The sequence below is a fragment of the Zingiber officinale genome, chromosome 4B, assembly GCF_018446385.1.
Source record: "Zingiber officinale cultivar Zhangliang chromosome 4B, Zo_v1.1, whole genome shotgun sequence".
Taxonomy (NCBI): Eukaryota; Viridiplantae; Streptophyta; class Magnoliopsida; order Zingiberales; family Zingiberaceae; genus Zingiber; species Zingiber officinale.
In genome coordinates, this window is record NC_055993.1 from 2980330 (window position 1) to 2999277 (window position 18948).

The 18948-nt window shown below is 38.3% G+C and overlaps 2 protein-coding genes across 3 annotated transcripts; one reads left to right on the forward strand and one right to left on the reverse strand.

Moving 5' to 3' along the window:
- Positions 1-3210: 3210 nt before the first annotated feature.
- On the forward strand, positions 3211-6481 carry LOC121974441 (F-box/LRR-repeat protein 3-like). Of its 2 annotated transcripts, none has more exons than XM_042525503.1 (7): positions 3211-4139; positions 4431-4556; positions 4762-4866; positions 4942-5368; positions 5460-5589; positions 5675-5969; positions 6067-6481. In XM_042525503.1, exons 1-7 carry the CDS (start codon positions 3498-3500, stop codon positions 6331-6333), a joined length of 1992 nt encoding a protein of 663 aa, XP_042381437.1. In that variant the 5' UTR covers positions 3211-3497; the 3' UTR covers positions 6334-6481. The 2 variants fall into 2 exon arrangements, with proteins under 2 accessions (XP_042381437.1, XP_042381438.1); XM_042525504.1 differs by having other exon boundaries at positions 4969-5368.
- Positions 6482-6824: 343 nt separating this feature from the next.
- On the reverse strand, positions 6825-18669 carry LOC121974442 (transcription initiation factor IIF subunit alpha-like). The gene is made up of 9 exons (XM_042525505.1): positions 18252-18669; positions 17612-17767; positions 11988-12139; positions 11380-11750; positions 10491-10606; positions 9300-9425; positions 7662-7886; positions 7383-7586; positions 6825-7104 (listed from the first exon to the last, which is right to left on the reverse strand). The coding sequence occupies exons 1-9, from the start codon at positions 18420-18422 to the stop codon at positions 7015-7017; spliced, it is 1611 nt and encodes a 536-aa protein (XP_042381439.1). The 5' UTR covers positions 18423-18669; the 3' UTR covers positions 6825-7014.
- Positions 18670-18948: the final 279 nt, after the last annotated feature.

Genomic DNA, 18948 nt, shown 5'->3' on the forward strand with positions numbered 1-18948 from the left:
CTTCTTGGATGTGTTAAAATATAATAAGAAAGAATCGTCAAAATTTTCCACGTTAGGCCTGATATGGAATCATATTAGGTCCAACGTGGGCCTGATATCATTTCATATCAGTCCCAACGTGGAGAATTTTAGTGATTCTTTCTTATTACATTTTAACAGATCTGAGAAGTCGAAATAAACAATGGATAGCATATTTGAACTCCTTACAACCTCAAAAATTCATAGGAACTGAAATGGGTGCAATCGGATCTCTTTAGGTTCATAAGTGGGTTTCGACCAAAATCCACTGATGGACCTAGAGAGTTTCAATTGCACTCATTTCAGTTCCTGTGGATTTCTGAGGTTGCAAGAAGTTCAAATATACCATCCATTATTTATTTTAGCTTATTAAAGGTGCTAAAATGTTTTAAAAAGAATTCACGTGCAAAAGAGAGGAAAAAAAAGAGGAGAGAAAAGAGAAGAAATGTTGCATGCACAGAAGAAAAGAGAAAATAGAGAGAAATGATAAAGAAAATAAAAGGAAAGGTAATCAGGAGGGTAGAGTGGTAAAAGCATTGTAAAAAGGTGCATATTTTATTAAATAACAAAGTAGCATGCGTGTTTTAGTAAATTTACAAATTTAGATATGCCTTTTGATAAATTGACCCACGATCATTGTTGTTACCCGTTTTAAATGAAAAAGAAGTGAGGTAATCCCTTTTATTTCATCCTAGATTTCGTCGTAGGAATTATGAATATTCGTCACTTTTTATTAGTTGCTTGAAATCCCATAGTAGGTTCTGGTCATAAAATTTGATAAATCTATTTGGTCAGAATTTGACGGACCAGAATTGAATTATAATACATATATGTAATTAATATATAAAGATGATATTATTAAAATATCTTTCATAATAATTTATAAAATATATTTTGATTGATTAGATTTTAGTGATTTAGTATTGTCTGATATAATTATATTAGTAACTATATTAACTCTTTTACAATTTACATCTGAAGATACGAAAAAAATCTCCCTAACACTCCAACTAGGAACAATATAGAGAATTGAGATATTTTTGACCAAAACATGCTTTTGACCATCACAACTGACAAAAAGCATTAAAGTCGAGTCATTAAATCAATATCTTAATTATTTTTCAAGCAACTAATCTAACTTATTGAGTGGTGGTCACATGCCTTCCTTAAAGTATTTGGGTGGCGCATCTCATGCCATGCAAATATATTATTTAAAATTATGCATAAATTTATCTCCCTAAGTAACTATCAACCGAATCCATAATTAATACCTATCAACCACGAAAGGCACGAGAGTCGGCCCCATTTGTCAGATTTAAAATTAGCAAAAGAAATTTGCCATCACAAGTCTAGATAAATTATGTCGAACGTTTTTAATTTTTCTATAATTAATGAGAAATTTTTTAGGATGATTAATTAATTAATTCGAAGGATGAACAAAGAAAACATAAATTATATAAAAGGCAATGTTTTTTATTCTGTGTGCCTGGACTGCCTGCCGGTAAACCACTAGGTATAGCTGTTGACCAAGACTTTGTTTTACTATTTTTTTCCTATTATTTTTTACATTAAAAAAATCGATAATATTTTTTTCTATAATCTTTTTCTATTTCTTTACACGAATTTATACGTGCAAGGAGTCGCCTGTGAGCTATTAAAATTCGTTCAAATTTATTTGATTAAGTTAATGAGCCGAGTTCGAGCATGATTTTAAACTCGAAAATATTATCAAGTTGAGTTCGACTTTAATAATATTTGATTCGTGAGCTTATGAACATATTCGTTTAGAATCTCACAAACGTATTTGTTAAGAGACTATATATATAACTAAGCACGTTTAATTTTAAATGAGATTTTTTCGAGCTAATTCCGATCCGAATTCGATCTTAAGAACTAAAGTTTGAATCGAACTCGAGCCGAGCTCGAGCTATTTAATTTTATTAAAACCGAACTCGAGAATTAGAATTAAAACTTAAACCAAACTCGAATCGAGCTTAAGCTTAGGAATAACGAATCAAACCCGAGCTTGAATTTTTTACTGTTTGACTCAACTTCGCTCGTTTACCATCCTACTTACGTAAGACTCTCATAATTAAAGTTAGAGAAATATCTCATAACTTTGTCCCAAATCTATGAAAGTAAACATATAACTACTAACGGTCTCAATCCAAGGGCAACAATCGATTCAAAAATGAGCTTAGGGATAGCGAATCAAATCCGAGCTCGAATTTTTTACTGTTTGATTCAACTTCGCTCGTTTACCGTCCTACTTACATAAGACTCTCAGAATTAAAATTAGAGAAATATCTGGTTTCTTTGCCTCAAACCTATGAAATCAAACATATAACTACTAACGGTCTAATCCAAGGCAACAATCGATTCATTATGACATATTGACCGATCGCCATTGATCGATTCGATTTAATTAAAGTTTAAAAAATAAAATAAAATAAAATAATCAAGATTTTTCTTAAAAAATAAAATTTTGAATTAATCGAATTTCATCAATTATTTAAATTTAATCGAGATTGCAGCATTAAATCCACCACTGTCCTCTATCCTTTCCGCGGGGCCCAGCTTCTCCCATCAGATACGGCAACCGGCGGGTACAGCCGTCCTTAGGTGCGTACGGGCTTACGCGCCACTCCTCGCGGGCCCCAGCCTCTCTCTCTTTCGTCGCTGCTTTTGCCGTACGGAATTTGCCGCCTCTCGATGTCGTCGTTACCCGAATCGGCATCCATTACGCTGGAATTAGCATCAATAAAATATAGTACACCACGGAAACGCCCTCTAACACGATTCCCTTCCTTGATCCAATGAAATGAAATGAATTATTAAACGGAAAGAAAGAAGGAAGACGGTGCACTCACGTTTTTATCTTTAAGAGCAATTTTTTCATGTAATTATCCAGATAAATAATTAATTTGATAAATAATAATAATAATAATAAATCATAAAGAGAGGGGAGGGACAGCTTGCACGAACCGAACGGCCCCTGTACTTGGGACGGGGGTACCCATTGCGCCCCCACCCCTCCGCTGCCATCACCAGGTAACGCCTTCTCCAATCCCCAACCGCCATGTGGTCCTCCTCGTACACTTTTACCATATAGCCCTTTCGTTTGAACAAGGTACATTGAGATCTATGGGGGCATTTTAGTCATTTGGTTTGTTTATTACGGGATATGAGCACTCGGTGGAGGCGGTAACCAGATCAGGCCTCGCTTCTTCGGCTCTTCGTCTCTCTCTCTCTCGTTTGCTAGAGAGGAAGGAATTTGAAGGGAAACGGAGCTGCTGCTGCTGCTTCTTCTTCTTCTTCTTCTTTGAGTCATGCGATCCCGACGAGGAAGAGACTCGCTGCTCCGCCGGCCGACCAGCTTCTCCGACGCTCCTATCTTCCCCATTCTGCACCCCTTTGTCCCTCTCCCCTCCTTCCTGTTCATCCCCACCTGATGCTCTCGACGTCCTGCTGAAGCAGAGATGAATAGGCAGCCACCCTGCGATTGCGACATGGCAACCGTGTTCCCCCTCGACTTGCTCGCCAACATCCTCGACCGTGTACCCGACCCCCGAGACCGCAAGTCTTGCCGGCTCGTCTGCCGCGGGTTCCTCCGCGCCGAGGAACTCCATCGGCGCTCGCTCCGCGTCCTCCGCCTCGAGGCCCTCACTGGCCTGCTTCGCCGCTCTGCCGCTGGACTCGAGTGCCTCGATCTCTCTGCCTGCCCCGCCCTCGACGACCGCTCCCTCTCTGCAGCCCTCGCTGCCGGGGTGGATCTGTTGCGGCTAAGATCCGTGAGCCTTAGCCGCGCCAGTGGGGTTGGGTGGCGAGGCCTGATGGCTCTCGTGGATGCGTGCCCGCACCTGGAGGCTGTGGACCTGTCACACTGCGTCGGGGTGGGGGATCGGGAGGCCGCCGCGCTTGCGGCGGCCGCCGGGTTGAAGGAGTTGCGGTTGGATAAGTGCCTCGGGCTGACAGATGTCGGTCTCGCGACGGTGGCGGTGGGGTGCGCCGGACTGGAGATACTCGGAATCAAGTGGTGTCTGGAGATTTCCGATATTGGGATCGATCTGCTCGCTAAGAAGTGCCAGGATCTGAAGGAGTTGGACATCTCATATCTCAAGGTAACTTTCCAGTTTCCACATCGAATTTCCATCGATTGTCGTATCAAAAAGATATCTTTTGATCCCCAAAATATTCACCAAGGAGATCATTTGAAAGTATACTAGTTAATCTCCTTTATGTTGTTTATTGTAATTTTTTTATGGGATTTATATCTCAAGTTTTCAACTTCGCCTAGTAAGATCTTTCCATGCAATACTGGTTGTTAGCCAGGATTAGTTGCTTATCTAAAAGGTGTGTTTTCCCCCCATTTGGTGGAGATCTCATGCGTTGTCATCTATTTCTCTTTTCAGATTACGAATAGATCGATCAACTCCATTTCCTCTCTTGGCAAGCTGGAAGTTCTGAATATGGTAGGATGCTCCGATATAGATGATGAGGGATTACAATCTCTAAAGCACCGAAACAACTCATTACGGGTAAGTGTTGTTGAATATTGTTCCATTTTTTATTTCGAGCGACAGTCGTGGCTTTGTGGGAATCACCAAGCCAATGTATTTGAAGAGGAGCATAGCAGTTGACGATCCTGATACGTTTAGTCAATAATACTAATGCAGATGTTGATAGTTCAACCAATCGCTTGGGATATAACAGACAATGATTTTTGTTTATATTTTATTGCAGAGCATCAACGTCTCTCGTTGTGAAAATGTGACTTCTAGTGGCTTAACCTCAGTGATTGAAGGAAGCAATTGTCTTCAGAAACTCAATGTTGGAGATTGTTTTCCTGTAAGGTTTAGACACTTAGAAATAAGCACAATTTACTTGAAGAAAAGTCACAATACTGTTTTTCTTCTATGCTAGTGTTCATGTGGAAGTTGTACATCGCAGGAGCTGGCGCCACTCTTCCTTTCGAAGTTGAATGGTTTGAAGGATAGCTTGACAGTATTGAAACTTGATGGTTTTCAAGTTTCTGCATCAAGTCTTAAGATAATTGGTCTGAACTGCAAGAACTTAGCTAAGATAGGGCTTAGCAAATGCCAATGGGTGACTGATGAGGGGATCTGTGAGCTTGTAGCTAGTTGCGTTCACTTAACAACTATTGATCTGACATGCTGTCGTCTGCTTACAGACAAAGCCCTTATGGCTATAGGAGATCAATGTAAACAGCTTCGATGCCTCCGATTAGAGTCCTGCAGTTTAATAACCGATAAGGGTCTGGAATATATTGGAACTTGTTGCTCCAATCTTGAGGAGATAGATCTCACAGACTGCAGTATAACTGATACTGGTAAGTTATTGTTCTCATCATTGTTGAATCATGAATAGCTTGTGTTTCTATGTTTCTAGTTGCATTGTATTAATTTCCATCTCAATTCCAGCGATGCAGAATTTGTCTAGGTGTTCAAAGATGCTAGTCTTGAAACTAGGCCTTTGTTATATGATTTCCGATGAAGGCCTTGTTCATATTGCATCCAACTGCAGAAAGCTTCACGAACTTGATCTTTACCGGTATGTTTGTTTTCATATGCAATACATTCAACTTCTGCATGTCCTTCAAATCTGAAGGAAATTTCAAACAAACTTGACTGCACAGGTGCGTTGAGGTTACTGATGATGGTTTAGCTGCCATAGCAACTGGTTGCAAGTTGATACAAAAGTTAAACCTCTGCTACTGCACGAAGATATCTGACCGAGGTCTGAAGCAAGTCAGTCATTTGGTAGACCTTCGTGATCTGGAACTGAGAGGTTTGCCTCACGTTTCAAGTTCAGGCATTGCAAAAATCGCCATCGGTTGTCGACGCCTTTCTGAGCTGGATTTGAAGCGCTGCAATTTGGTAAATGATGAAGGTCTATTTGCTCTTGCCCAGTATACTGAAAACCTCAGACAGGTTAGTAACTTGTAATCTCAAAAATAAAAACTAACTTATTGTATGTCGAAGATCTTAAAAGAAGCTTGTTCGATCTAATTCAACAATCTTTTTGCAGATAAATATATCATACTGTCCAGTTTCAGGCATGGGTTTGTGCATATTACTTGGAACTCTGAAATGCCTACAAGATGTGAAGTTGGTACATCTCAGTCTTGTGCCAATTGAGTGGTTTGAAATTGCCCTGAGAGCTTCCTATGAAAAGTTAAAGAAGTTGAAGCTCCTCACCGGAATGAGGAACCTCCTTTCGCCATTGCTGATCGAGAAATTGCAATTAAGAGGGTGCCGAATTCGATGGGTCGATAAACCTCCGGCCGCTTGCTGATAGGCAAAACAAAACCCTGTTGATTGCTGTGTGTCTGCAAGCTGTGCTGCTTTCTTATTTTTTGATCGAATAATTTCCATTTTGATTTCTCGAACACACTTTTTAACAATGGATATTGCAATGAGTTCATTAAAGACGCATCATACAAGATCTGTTTGTGATCATTTTTCTTAATTCTGAGCACATGAGATCATTAAACACTCTAATGCCAATTAATTAACTCAGTCAAACCTTAAGAGCATGCCAAATGCAACCAGCTCACTTTTAATGTTCTCCGAACTATGTCCGTATTCATTTTTTTAAAACTACTTTTAACCAAGTCTTTAAATGTTCCCCTAGACTGCAATTAGAAGGTTAACTTCATTATCACCCGACTGATTAGAAACAATTGATGACTGAATTTGTTGAGAAATAAATAATCTTTAGTGATTCCTAAAGTGTATGTCCTGATAATAAATATATTTTATCGATCAAAGTAGAGAAAGCTGTGATACAAAAGAAAACACTACAAAAGTGCATTTACTCATAAAATTGAAACCTTTTGTTTAACCCTTTCGGGCTTAAATACTAATCCATAGAGCAATAAAACCGAGGAGATAATTTAGAAAACAGTGCATCAGCCAAAGATTTTTCAACGCATCAGTGTGTGGTAATCCGTTCGCTCAGTGCGATATTGAAGGACTATTTGTCTCTGATCACAACGTAGTTATGACCATTGACCTTCTGTATCTTGGATATTCTCCGAAGAATGTCAGCAAAGATTTTCTTGTCCTGAAAACATAAAAAGAATGAAAACACCATTTGAATTAGTTTACTAGAGGTAGGGTTCTTGTTATAAATTTCAAGTTGGTTGATGATGTTCTTAGTTTTAAGGTCACGCAATAAGATTGATTTCAATGCCTAAAAGTGTAGGTCTCTTGAATAATAGACAGTCAGATTAAAGGATTATAGTGATTGATCCAAGATTTGGAATCGCAAGCTTGAGTTTTGTATTTGTATTTACAGCAAGTAGCTGTTTTTCAGTAATAAAATCAGATAATGAAATGTACCTCCGGAGCTTTCAGTCTGGATTTGAATTTTGCAACTAAATCCTGTGTCGTCACAGGACCACCAGCAGCAACAACAGCTCTAATTTCCTCCTCAGTAACTGCTGCTGTAGAAGGTGTCGATGAACCAGGTCTAGCAGTTGTAGATGGTGGTTTTGTGGACACACTAGGTTTAGATGAATTGACAGGCTCATCTTTAACAATTGACTGAAAAAGAGGAATCACATAATTGGTAACGGCAAATGCACAAGAAAACTAACAAGAACGTAAGGAGACACATACATTTTCCAGCTTCACCTTCTTTGCAGGCACAGAATTATTACTACTACTACTCTTCTCGTCGCTACCAGGTTTCCTCTTTGCTTTTGATGATTTAGATGCAGATGGAGTGGACCGGCCAGATACTGGGGGAGGTGTTGCCCTGGAGGGAGTACTTACTACTGGTTCATCCTTCGGAGTATCTTTTTGTTTTGGTGCTAACACAGGGGACATGACAATTTCATCATCCTAGAAATGAAAGATGATCTCAAGAGTTAAAAAAGAGTCCCAAACAATAGCATAGTCCAAGTTCAATGACAACAATCTACATTAATAGTAAATCAAAGTTGACAAATATCTTGCATTTCCTCCTAGCATTTGAAAGAATAACTAGAGATGAGTAGCTTCTCATATTTGAATCAACAAAAATGTTGGTTACTAACAGCCTGATTCAAGTAGCCAAGTATGCAGCCAATAGAGGACGATCACCATAAAAAGACAGCATTTGATTCAAAAATGAGAAAAGGTGAAGTATGTGAGAACTTAAGAGCATGAAGTCCCAGAACAGCTTAGTCTGGGAAAAGCAATCAGCCGGATGGTATAGGAAATAGATATGTGTATTCCGGTCATGAATAACAAGAGTTTATTTAATTTTAAGTCTTTCTCAAGCCTATTCAATATTTTCAAGAAAACTAAGGTAGTTTGGTGGAATATATCTTTTGGATGCAAAAACAGTTAATACGAATTTGACGCCATATTTACTCCCACATGGAGTTATGCGCTAGACCAGGGATTTACAAAGACGAATTCATTTTGCGTATAGCTGGCCCCAACAAAGTCATTTGGTTGGTTCCTCCTATACCTATTAATATTGATCGTGACAAATGGTGCATTCTTATTAGAGGAATGGTGAAGAGTAGGAATTGGCTGTTTTTATGAAGGCACTGCTTTAAAGCTCACATGTTGCCAATTATAGATAGTTTGAGTTATTCTTGGATTGAGGTAGTGATGACGAATGAGTCTTAAGTGAAAGATTGTGAGGACCTAATCTGCACTTGCAGAGAGAGCTTATAAACTTAAATGAGCAAAACTATTACCAACTCGGACTTCAAGATTTTGGATCAATTGTTGGGCCTCATAAACTTAATAAATTAATTTCTCTCATCTGATTAGTTTGTTACAAATGGCGTTAAATCAAAGCTTAACCATAAACATGACAAAGAGTGTGGAATGGTTTCTTGTCTGATGGCGAAGGCATTAATCAACCTCATATATTGCCAATTAAGCATTTCGGGTTATGTTGACCTTTAGATCTTAAGGATGATGTAAACCATTAACCGGGGGCGATTTTCACACTCAATGAAGGTCATAGTTATGAGTTAATAAAGGAGATTACAAATGAGCGAACTACTATAAACTTAATATTAGTGAGAAGTTCAATAGTTCAACCTATCAAGTTTTTGAATCAATTATCTCATCTACATGGCTGTTAAGTTATATAAATGACACACGAGTAGGTGCATAAATGTGCTTAAAATAATATATCATGCAAATCAGTTAGCAAGACATGTAAAAACAACTGTAGTATGTGCATGAAAAGTGTAGGCAATATACATGTGTTTGTATACAAAAATGCAAGTGGATAAAGAAAACTGTGCTTACATCATCTTCTTCTTCCTCCTCCTCACCCTCAGATTCATTTAATCCAGCAGCTTTTCCAAGCAGTTTCTTTAACTCCTTCCCTGATTTACTCAGACCACCATCTTCTTCATCCTCATCCTCCTCATCCTACGAGCATTCCAAACAATAGATCAGTGTAATTTTCCTGAGAATTTCGTAGAACACCATCAACAAATAGGAGCTTTTATGAGAAAGGAGTTAGAGCTTCTGAACTATACGAAACAAGCAAAAAATACCAACTGCTCACTATTTTATGTACATGTGTGTGAGCACCATGGAAATACAACAAAGATTATTGACTAAAAATCAGGGTGTCCCATATATATATATATCAAAAGGGCCTCCCATTCTATTTTTCATATAAAAATACCCTTATTTCATTGTTGTTATAACAACTATGGTCATAGATGCTATAACAATGAAGCGATTTTAATTAAACTTGAGCAATTTAGATCAAGTTGAAAAAGAATAATTTGATATACCAGTTCTCCATGTATAGTAATTTTGACTAAGTTGAAACAATTTTTCTCTATGTTATAGCAGTTTGGGCAAAGTTGTTACAACAACGCTGGAACAATGATATGTTCAAGATGAAATATGATGAGGCACCCTTTTGATGTGTATCTTTTTAAATGGAACACCCTTTTGATGATAACAAAAATAAGGAGCGTCCTTTTGATTATTGCCTAAGATTATTTGACCTAATCTAACTGAAATGAAAATTTGACCAACATCATGAGTACAACATGATGTCCTGTTGAATGGTGATTTATGATTGTGTCAAACAAACAAAGAATACATAGAACAAGAATTAAAATAAATTAACAAATCCAAATCATAAAGCAGCAATATTTCATGTAGAATGGTAATTCATGCACAAAAGCAGTAAAATATCTCATGAAAAAAAAGGACAGACAACATATATGAACTCTCATTATGAGAAGCAGTTATTAGCGACAGAATCACAAGTAAATAAACCTACAAAGTGAAATGTAGTCTATCAAATCTTCTCAGCTAGCAATTTTAAGACATTCAAAGATAAGTCAAAAGGAATCCAATAGTCTATGCAACAATGAATACTAGATCAAAGACCATAAAATCTGAGGCAACCAACCCGCATATAGCAACCAAAAGCCCACAAATTCTCATTTTCAAATATTTTACATAAGAAACCTGCTTAATTTCGGGTGGAGCAGGAATCTCGGGAGCTAAATCTTCTCTTTCCTCAGGATCATTACCGACAGCTTCATCATCATCTGTGAAGGTCTCTTCATGTTCCCAGTCATCACCTAAAGATGCAAAATCAATATGATCCATGAATAAATGCACCGACACATGTACCAAAATCATCAACACTAACTTTATGAAAGATTAAACATATAGAAAATCCAAAATTATTGAGTGAAACTAACAGGCACCAATATACAGGTACTTTAATAAACTCAAGCAAATTTAAATGTGTGATAATCAGCATACACTGAAACAATGGAAATGAGAAATCATCAATGAAAGAAACTAAGCTGAGAAGTAGCAAAAACATTGATCCTCAACGTGAGTTAAAGGTGTCACTGGAAACCAGTCATTTCCAGGTAATGAAAGGATAACCAGCTATGAAAGACTTGCCACTTGAAAAAGTTTCAAAAGCATGAAAGAAAATGCAAATAAGCCCATCCTAATTCATGTTGGATTTAAGGCAAAGAAATGAGAACTCAATATAACCTATACAAGTATTAAATGACAAAGAAAATATGTGGAATGAAACAATAAGAGAGCCTAGACAAACTTAGTCCAAGAATTTCTTTATCACAAGTAAAAAATATAAGGACCCTCACCTTGTTTTGTTAGATCTAGTATAGAATTATATTCTTTATGGACATGATGTGATGCATATATAGTGCAACCACACGAAAGAAAAAGCCAAGAGAGGGTATAAAACAATTAAGTCATTTAACCAAAACAACAACTAATATCTTCTCAACCTAATAAATCTGCAAGCACAAAATAGCATGTACTAAAATCAGAAGCAACAAAACTAATCAGAAATCACATTACTATGACCCACCTTTTTCGATGTCATCATCATCTAAATCAAAATCACCTCCTTTACCACCTTCTTCATCATCATCAACACCCTTTTTGTTAAGTCCGAGCCTATTCTTTCTTGCCTCCTCTTCTTCCTCATCTTCATCACCCTTGTCAGAGTGATCTCCTTCATCATTGCTCTTCCCTTTCTTTGCTTTATTGCTTCCCTCAGCCTCAGCTTTGGTGATACCTTCATTCTTCTTCAATTCACCAAAGGCAGCAGCACCATTAATTGCTGCCTTCATCATCCACCTCTCATATCCAGTTGCATTATGCCTCCTTTTGTTCATTTTCTCTTCAGCCTCTTCTAAAGTCAATTGTTTGTATTGTGCAATCTTGGTAAAATTGTACCTATAGATACATATAGAGTCCCCATAAGCTCTGAGTATGTTCTCGGAATCCACCTTGAATGCATACGGGATATGGAATGAATGCAATTTTAAGGGACAAGGGCAGACCAGCAATGTGATGTTAATTAACTTACAAAAGATATAACAAAAAAAAACAAGAGAAATAGCAACAGAGAAACAACCATTGAGAATCAAAGGGACTAAAAAAAATATTTTCGTCCTAGAGACCAACTCATACCAGGAACCAGCTGGAAAAGCAAGAAACTCCTTTCCTTGCATCATTAACAGAAAATAAGTAGCAGTTGAAGATTGTGAGCCCTCCAATTGACCCTGAAACTGAAACTGGCCAGTTTCATCTTCCAATATCCACGGTTTGTTCTTGTACTTCTCCTGCACCATTATAGTGAAGTCCCATACATCAAGAAAGGAATAGAAATACCATAGGAATAAGGCAAAAAGTTATCAAAGATATTACAACTATCCAAATTAAAGATGTAGTGAACACACTATAATCTAATTCAGAGACTTCTTTCACAATACACGGAAGAACTAATGCCCTTTGTTGTACCTAAAGGATATTCACACATCTCCACAATGACATTATATTGTCTACTTTGAGCTAGGCCCTCATGATTTTGCTCTTGGGCTTTCTCCAAAGGTCTCATTCCAATAGAGATATCTTACATCCCTTTAAACCCATGATTTTTACCAAATTTTTTCAATGTGGGACTTTGATTGAATCCCAACAATCCTCCCCTTAAACAAAGGACCACAATTACTGTCCAGGCCTCCCCACGAGCATCTGGTCACCCTGACCTGCTCTGGACCTCCCCGCAAGCATCCGCATCCAGTCATCTCGACATGCTCCGGGCCTCCCGCGAGCATTCGGTCACCTTGACCTGCTTCGGGCCTCCGTGCGAGCATCCGATCATCCTGACCTACTCACCTCCTCGCAAGTATCCAGTCATCCTGACCTGCTCCAGGCCTTCTCACAAGCATCCAGTTATCCTGACCTGCTTTGGGTCTCCCTGTGAACATTCGGTTACCCTGACCTGTTTCGGGCCTCCCCGTAAGCATCCGCATCCAGTCACTTTTAACCTTGCTTCGAGCCTCCCCACAAGCATCCGTTGACCCTGACCTACTTCAGGCCTCTCGGCGAACATTCAGTCACCGTGACCTACTTTGGGTCTCTCTGCGAGCATCCGGTCACCTTGACCTGCTTCGGACCTCCTCGTGAGCATCCGGTCACCTTGACTTACTTTGGATCTTCCCGTGAGCATTTGGTCACCTTGACTTGCTTCGGGCCTCCCCGCGAGCATCGGTCACCCTGACCTACTCGCCTCCCCACAAGTATCCGGTCACCCTGACCTACTCGCAAGTATCCGGTCACCCTGACCTATTCCAGGTCTCCCCGGAAGCATCTAGTCATCCTGACCTCATGGGGCCAGGCCCTCATGGATTTGCCCTTGGGCTCTGATACCAATAACCAATTGTTGCGCAAAGACGGGGGCAACACCTCTCAACCTCATGGTTCGGAAGAAGAGGAAGAGAAAGAGATCGCACGGAGCAACACAAAAGGAGAGCAAACACGAGAAAGGAGAAGAAGAAGAGTTACCATGGTTCGGCGACGTGCCTACTACACAAAAACGGCCGAAGCTTTATTAAAATTCTCTCTACATAAGAGAATCATATCCAATTGTTTTCTTCCTTTAGTGAAAATCTAGCCATGCACCTATGATCTCCTCTAATTTGAGAGTTTCCTTACCCCACATCAAAGTAGTAACAAAATTCTCATACGTAAGAGATGAAGGTAGAGAATTCAACAACATCAGCGTCTTGTCTTCGTTTTCGATCTTCATATCAACCCGCTTCAGATCGCTCACAATCTGGTTGAATACGTTGATGTGTTGGCTCAGATCGGTTCCTTCTGTCATCTTCAACCCGAATAATTTCTGCTTAAGATACAGTTTGTTTATCAATGACTTTGACATATATCTACTTTCCAGCGTTTGTCAAACTATCACCGGTGACTCTTCGTATATGACATGGTACATCACATCATCCGTAAGACAAAGCCTTATTGTTGTCACTGTCTTCGCCTGAAATTCTTCCCAATCTGATCTCTACATGCTTTCCGATTTTCTTTCTCCTAGCGTCTTCACCATGCTTTGTTACACCAACAAGTCCTTAACACTTCTCTGCCATAATCCGAAGTTTCCAGTTCCGTTAAATTTCACTATATCAAACTTTACAGAAGTCGCCCCCGACATATTAAAGAAATTCACCAAAACCTGTAGCACTGATATCATTTGTTGTGTCTAAAGAATATTCACATATCTCCACAATGATATGATATTGTCCACTTTGGGCCTAGACCCTCATGACTTTGCTTTTGGACTCTCCCCAAAAGACCTCATTCCAATGGAGATATCATACATTCTTTTAAATCCATGATCTTTATCAAATCTTTCCAATATGAGACTTTAATTGAACCCTAACACCCTGTTTACTCCTAAGGATAAACAAAGAAAAAGATAAATTATACAAGAGTTGAGACACTTTCCCTCGTTTACTTGATGTAAAATTAATTAAAGGATGGATTCTAAATCCATAGTTAATAAATTTCTCTTATTTTTCATCAACACAAAATTGGGCATTTCTTGCTCTTGCAACTCTAGCAATTTTGATGCAGCAGATAACTATTAGTTCCGTTGATTCGCGGAAAAGCGATCTTCTAAACCCGGTTGATTCCCTAGAATACCTGAAGATAGGCAACCAAACTCGATGAATGGGAAAAAAGGCATGGTCCCAAATTCTTATTAATCACAAATTGTCTTAAAAAACAGCTAAACAAGATGTTTATATAAAGCCAAACCCCTAATTGCAATATGAAAATACTAAAAATACCCTAAATACCAAAAATATAAAATTACTAAAATTAGTAAAAAGATGTTCGAAGCCTCCGAAAAGGCCCTAAACAATTTTTTCAAATATGAAATTTGACGGTTACGGGTTCCAACAAATATAGATCTCTGAGAGAGCTACAAGTGAAAAAAAAAACATAGCCTTATTCTGATATATGGCCTTTGGAAATTTGCTATGTCATTCCCGCATCAATCTTCGATAGTTATCAGCTACATCATTGTCAGAACAAGCTTCGATTTGGTTGGTCGACGCGTTAATGTCTTCTCGGTGATATGATTCCACAGGATCAACTTGACTCTCATACCAACTGATGTAACGGATAACTATCAATTTCATTGATTCGCGCACGAATACCAAAATCTTTTAAACCCTGTTGATTCCGTATTATGCAAGGAGATAGACAACCAAACTCGATGTTTAGGAAGAAACAGCACGGCCATAAATTCTTATTAATCAAAAACTTGCCAAAAACAAGTAAACAGGTATTTATATAGACTCAAACCCTAACCCTGCAAAAGATAAAAATACCCCTAAATCCTAGACTTGAAAAACAATAAGAATAATAACAAAAAGGATAAAAATATTTGGAGCCAAAACAAGCTTCAATTTAGTTGTTAGACCGTCCTGTGGTTTATCCCGAGTCATAAATTATGGGCTCTACCAGTTTGCTCCGTCGTCCCCCATCATTTGGACTCAACTTAGTTAGCATGCCTTTGTGCACTCTCCAGCAATGTTGGTGCAGCACCTTCATGACTGTTTAGCAGAATCAAATATGCATACAGATTCATGCTTAACCCAACTTATTGAGTAGTATAGTCAACAAGACAACAACTAGGGATAGCAGAATATGTGGTTTTCCAATTGTTCAACCTTAATTGATGTTAACCTACAAAATCCAAGGTTGTGAGCAGTCCTTTGTCTCTAATATATTAAAATAAGAGCATTAGATTTTTTTTTAAAAGAAAAAATATTGCTGAATATAGATATATATGTCTTCATGCTTTGGTTAGGTTGTAATATACTTAGATGAAGGCTCAGTACACGCAGTAAAATCAATCCTATTGGGATACAAAATCTTACATCAACAACAACCAAGCCATATCCCACTAAGAGTCGGCTATATGGATCTTTTTATACTATTGAGCTCTATTTCCTACTATATCATCATCTATATTTAAATAAATTTTATCTTGTTTTATTGTTACTAACAAAGTCTTTTTTTGTTTTCATCTTCCTGATATGCATGTTTGTCATAGTTTCACATCGTCTAACTGGAGCATTTATTGGTCGTCTAATTACATGTCTGTACCATCTTAAACGTGTCTATCCGAGTTTTCCCTCAATAGATGCAACTCCGACTCTATCTAATGCTCTCATTTCTTATTTTGTCCATTCTCATATGTCCACACATTCACCTTAACATCCTCATCTTTGCAACTCTTATCTTCTACTCATGTGCTCGAGTCATAGCCCAACATTCGGCTCCATATAACATAACAGATTTAACTACGATTTTATAGAATTTTCCTTCAAGTCTTGTATTTTACAGTCACATAAAACAACCAACACTCTCCTCCATTTCAACCATCTTGCTTATATTCTATGTAAAATATCTCTCTCAATCGCTCCATTATTTTGCAAAAATAATCCTAAATATCTAAAGCTCTCGGTGCCGGACAACCGGTCATCTCCTATCTTAACAATTGTTTCATTACGTCAAATATTGTTAAACTTAAATTCTATATATTTTGTTTTTATTCTACTAAGCCTAAAACCTTTCCCTTCTAGTGTTTCCTGCCGAGATTCTAATTTAGCATTACTCCTTCACATGTTTTATCTACCAAAACAATATCATCTACAAACAACATATACCACGGTACTGTGTCTTGTATATGTGAAGTGAGTTCGTCCATAATTAGTATAAAAAGTGAGTTCGTCCAAGTGAGTTCGATCCCCTTTTCTAACTACTCATACAATTTTATTCTTTAACGAACTATCTACAACAATACCCACTCCATTGCTTGTTTTACTCTTTCCTGTGTACTATAACTTAAAACCCAAGTTCTCTATCAGTTTTGCCTTCTCGCCTACCCATTTTATCTCTTGTACACAAAAAATACTAATTCTTCTCCTAATCATCGTATCTACTACCTCCATTGATTTACCAGTGAATGTTCCTATGTTCTATGTTCCACATCTTAGATTATTAGTTTTCTTTTCATTTTTGTTCTTATCTAACCTATGGTGTGAGAACTCTTGCCCACTTAACACTACACCCAAGTTCTCATAAAGATATAGCGGTCCTTGTCAATACACTACAGTCGGACCCTTCAATGCGAACTCTTGTATATTTAGTACTACACTCAAGTTCTGGAGATATAGCGGTCCTTGACCAGACATTACAGTCAGACCTTGCAACGCGTTCCTTCTAGGGAATAACCTAGTATTAACACAATCGTTTAATGAATCCATTCATTAAATATTTGTTATAATTTTAACAACCCTCCTCCTTATCGATACACTACAGTCGGACCCTTTAATGCGAACTCTTGCATATTTAGCACTACACCCAAGTTCTGGAGATGTAGCGGTCCTTGACCAGACATTACAGTCGGACCTTGCAATGTGTTTCTTCTGGGGAACAACCTAGCATGACCACAATTTTATTGAATATTTGCCATAGTTTTAACATTGGTTGACAACCGAACATAGCCCTCCTCCTTTATCCAGGCTTGGGACTGGCGATGGCTGTTCGTCACATACAGAGTTCAATGAATGGATCAAGGATCCAAGACAATAAGAATTGACAATTTGGCTTCTTAACCATGAGTATCTTATATTCTCCAACAAGCAATAGCTGTGAACATTTTTCAAGCACAGTAAGATAAAAAAAAAGAGGCCAAGTAGGTAGAAAAGCATGGTGATGAATAGACATACCCGCAAAGTGTCAGTTAGCTGACGTCCCTGAAGACCTTCTTTGTGGAGAGACCACCTATTTTCTGCACTATTCTTTGAAAATGGAGGCAAGCCGGAGACATACCTTCCAATATAGAAAGCCTTATCAGTGCTAGCACTTGCCCGTACATTGTATTCCTAGGCATAAGATGAAAGGCAAAGTTACAATTAAAGAAAGGTCCGAGCAATGAACCAATGTAAAATTACAATCAGAAAACACTCAATCATTTCCTAAGGAGCTCATTCAGAAAATATACAGTTGATGATACGTAGAGGGCAATACATAAGACTCAATAAGAATATTGCCAGATTTTGTAAGGAATGCCAAATAAATAAAAGACGAGATATAGAGTTAAAAAAAGGCAGATCTAGTCATGGATAAGTGACATCATTTTTCTCTTAAGTCTTAACTACTGAATGAATGATTTTTCAACCGTTGTTAATTATAAAGGCACTAAACCTAAACACAAGGCATGCTTCGAGTTTCCTTTTTTTACCAATCAAACATAAAGGATGAGGGAAACTAGACAGGAATCCATTCAAAAACCCTAATCTTCGTACGCAAGGAAAACTGACAGAATCCGAACAAAAACGTAGGTTCTAACACGGATCAAGCCCACACCCGGATCAATTGGGTGATGAAGGCGCCGCAATGCTGGCAGCGGCCGCGATTGGCCACCATGCTCTTGCCGCAGGAAAGACACAGCGTGGTGTGCTTGCAACCGCTCCCGTAGAGGTCGGTCGCCGATCCGCAGCCACTGCAGCATGGCTTCAGCACCAAGTCGAAGCTCATGGCGGCACACTGTAAGACGGAAAGATGGAGCCGGCCTCGGCTCTCTTCAGGCTCGATAACGCTGTTAGTTGCAGAGAAAGAACAGAAAGCCGCCTTGAGTCTCTTACTGGAGTTCAGCTCGGTAGGGTTACGAGGTTTGCTCGGCGGAGGATAGAAGAAGAAGAGGAGGAGAATAGAGGCGATTAAGGAAAGACTAAGGATCGAAGACCTTTCGGAACACTAGACAAGGAATGGGGATCGACCAGAGATCAGAAGAGTTGATATATCAATTGGGACGCCTCATTTTTGTAAAATATTAAAAAAGCTCCCCGTTTTATTTTTTTTTTTCATGTCAATTTACCATTACGTACATAAAGTATTATTATATAAATTTATTCTTAAATTTAATTAAAATTATTCAATAATAATTGTGAAGTTAAGATTAAACATTTTTAAAAGGGTAATAATTGTTGGTCCCATGTAGGTCGGTAAGAGGAAGATGAACTATCTGTAATATAATTTAGAAATTTTCTTTTGCTATCGTTCT

Coding starts and splice junctions, on each gene's coding strand:
- LOC121974441 (XM_042525503.1), top strand. CDS start 3,498: ATGAATAGGCAGCCACCCTGCGATTGCGACATGGCAACCGTGTTCCCC. Junction 4,557..4,761: donor ACCGAAACAACTCATTACGG/GTAAGTGTTGTT, acceptor ATTTTATTGCAG/AGCATCAACGTCTCTCGTTG. Junction 5,369..5,459: donor CTGCAGTATAACTGATACTG/GTAAGTTATTGT, acceptor TCTCAATTCCAG/CGATGCAGAATTTGTCTAGG.
- LOC121974442 (XM_042525505.1), bottom strand. CDS start 18,422: ATGAGCTTCGACTTGGTGCTGAAGCCATGCTGCAGTGGCTGCGGATCG. Junction 9,426..10,490: donor CTCCACCCGAAATTAAGCAG/GTTTCTTATGTA, acceptor GAATGCTCGTAG/GATGAGGAGGATGAGGATGA. Junction 7,587..7,661: donor AGAAGGTGAAGCTGGAAAAT/GTATGTGTCTCC, acceptor CCTCTTTTTCAG/TCAATTGTTAAAGATGAGCC.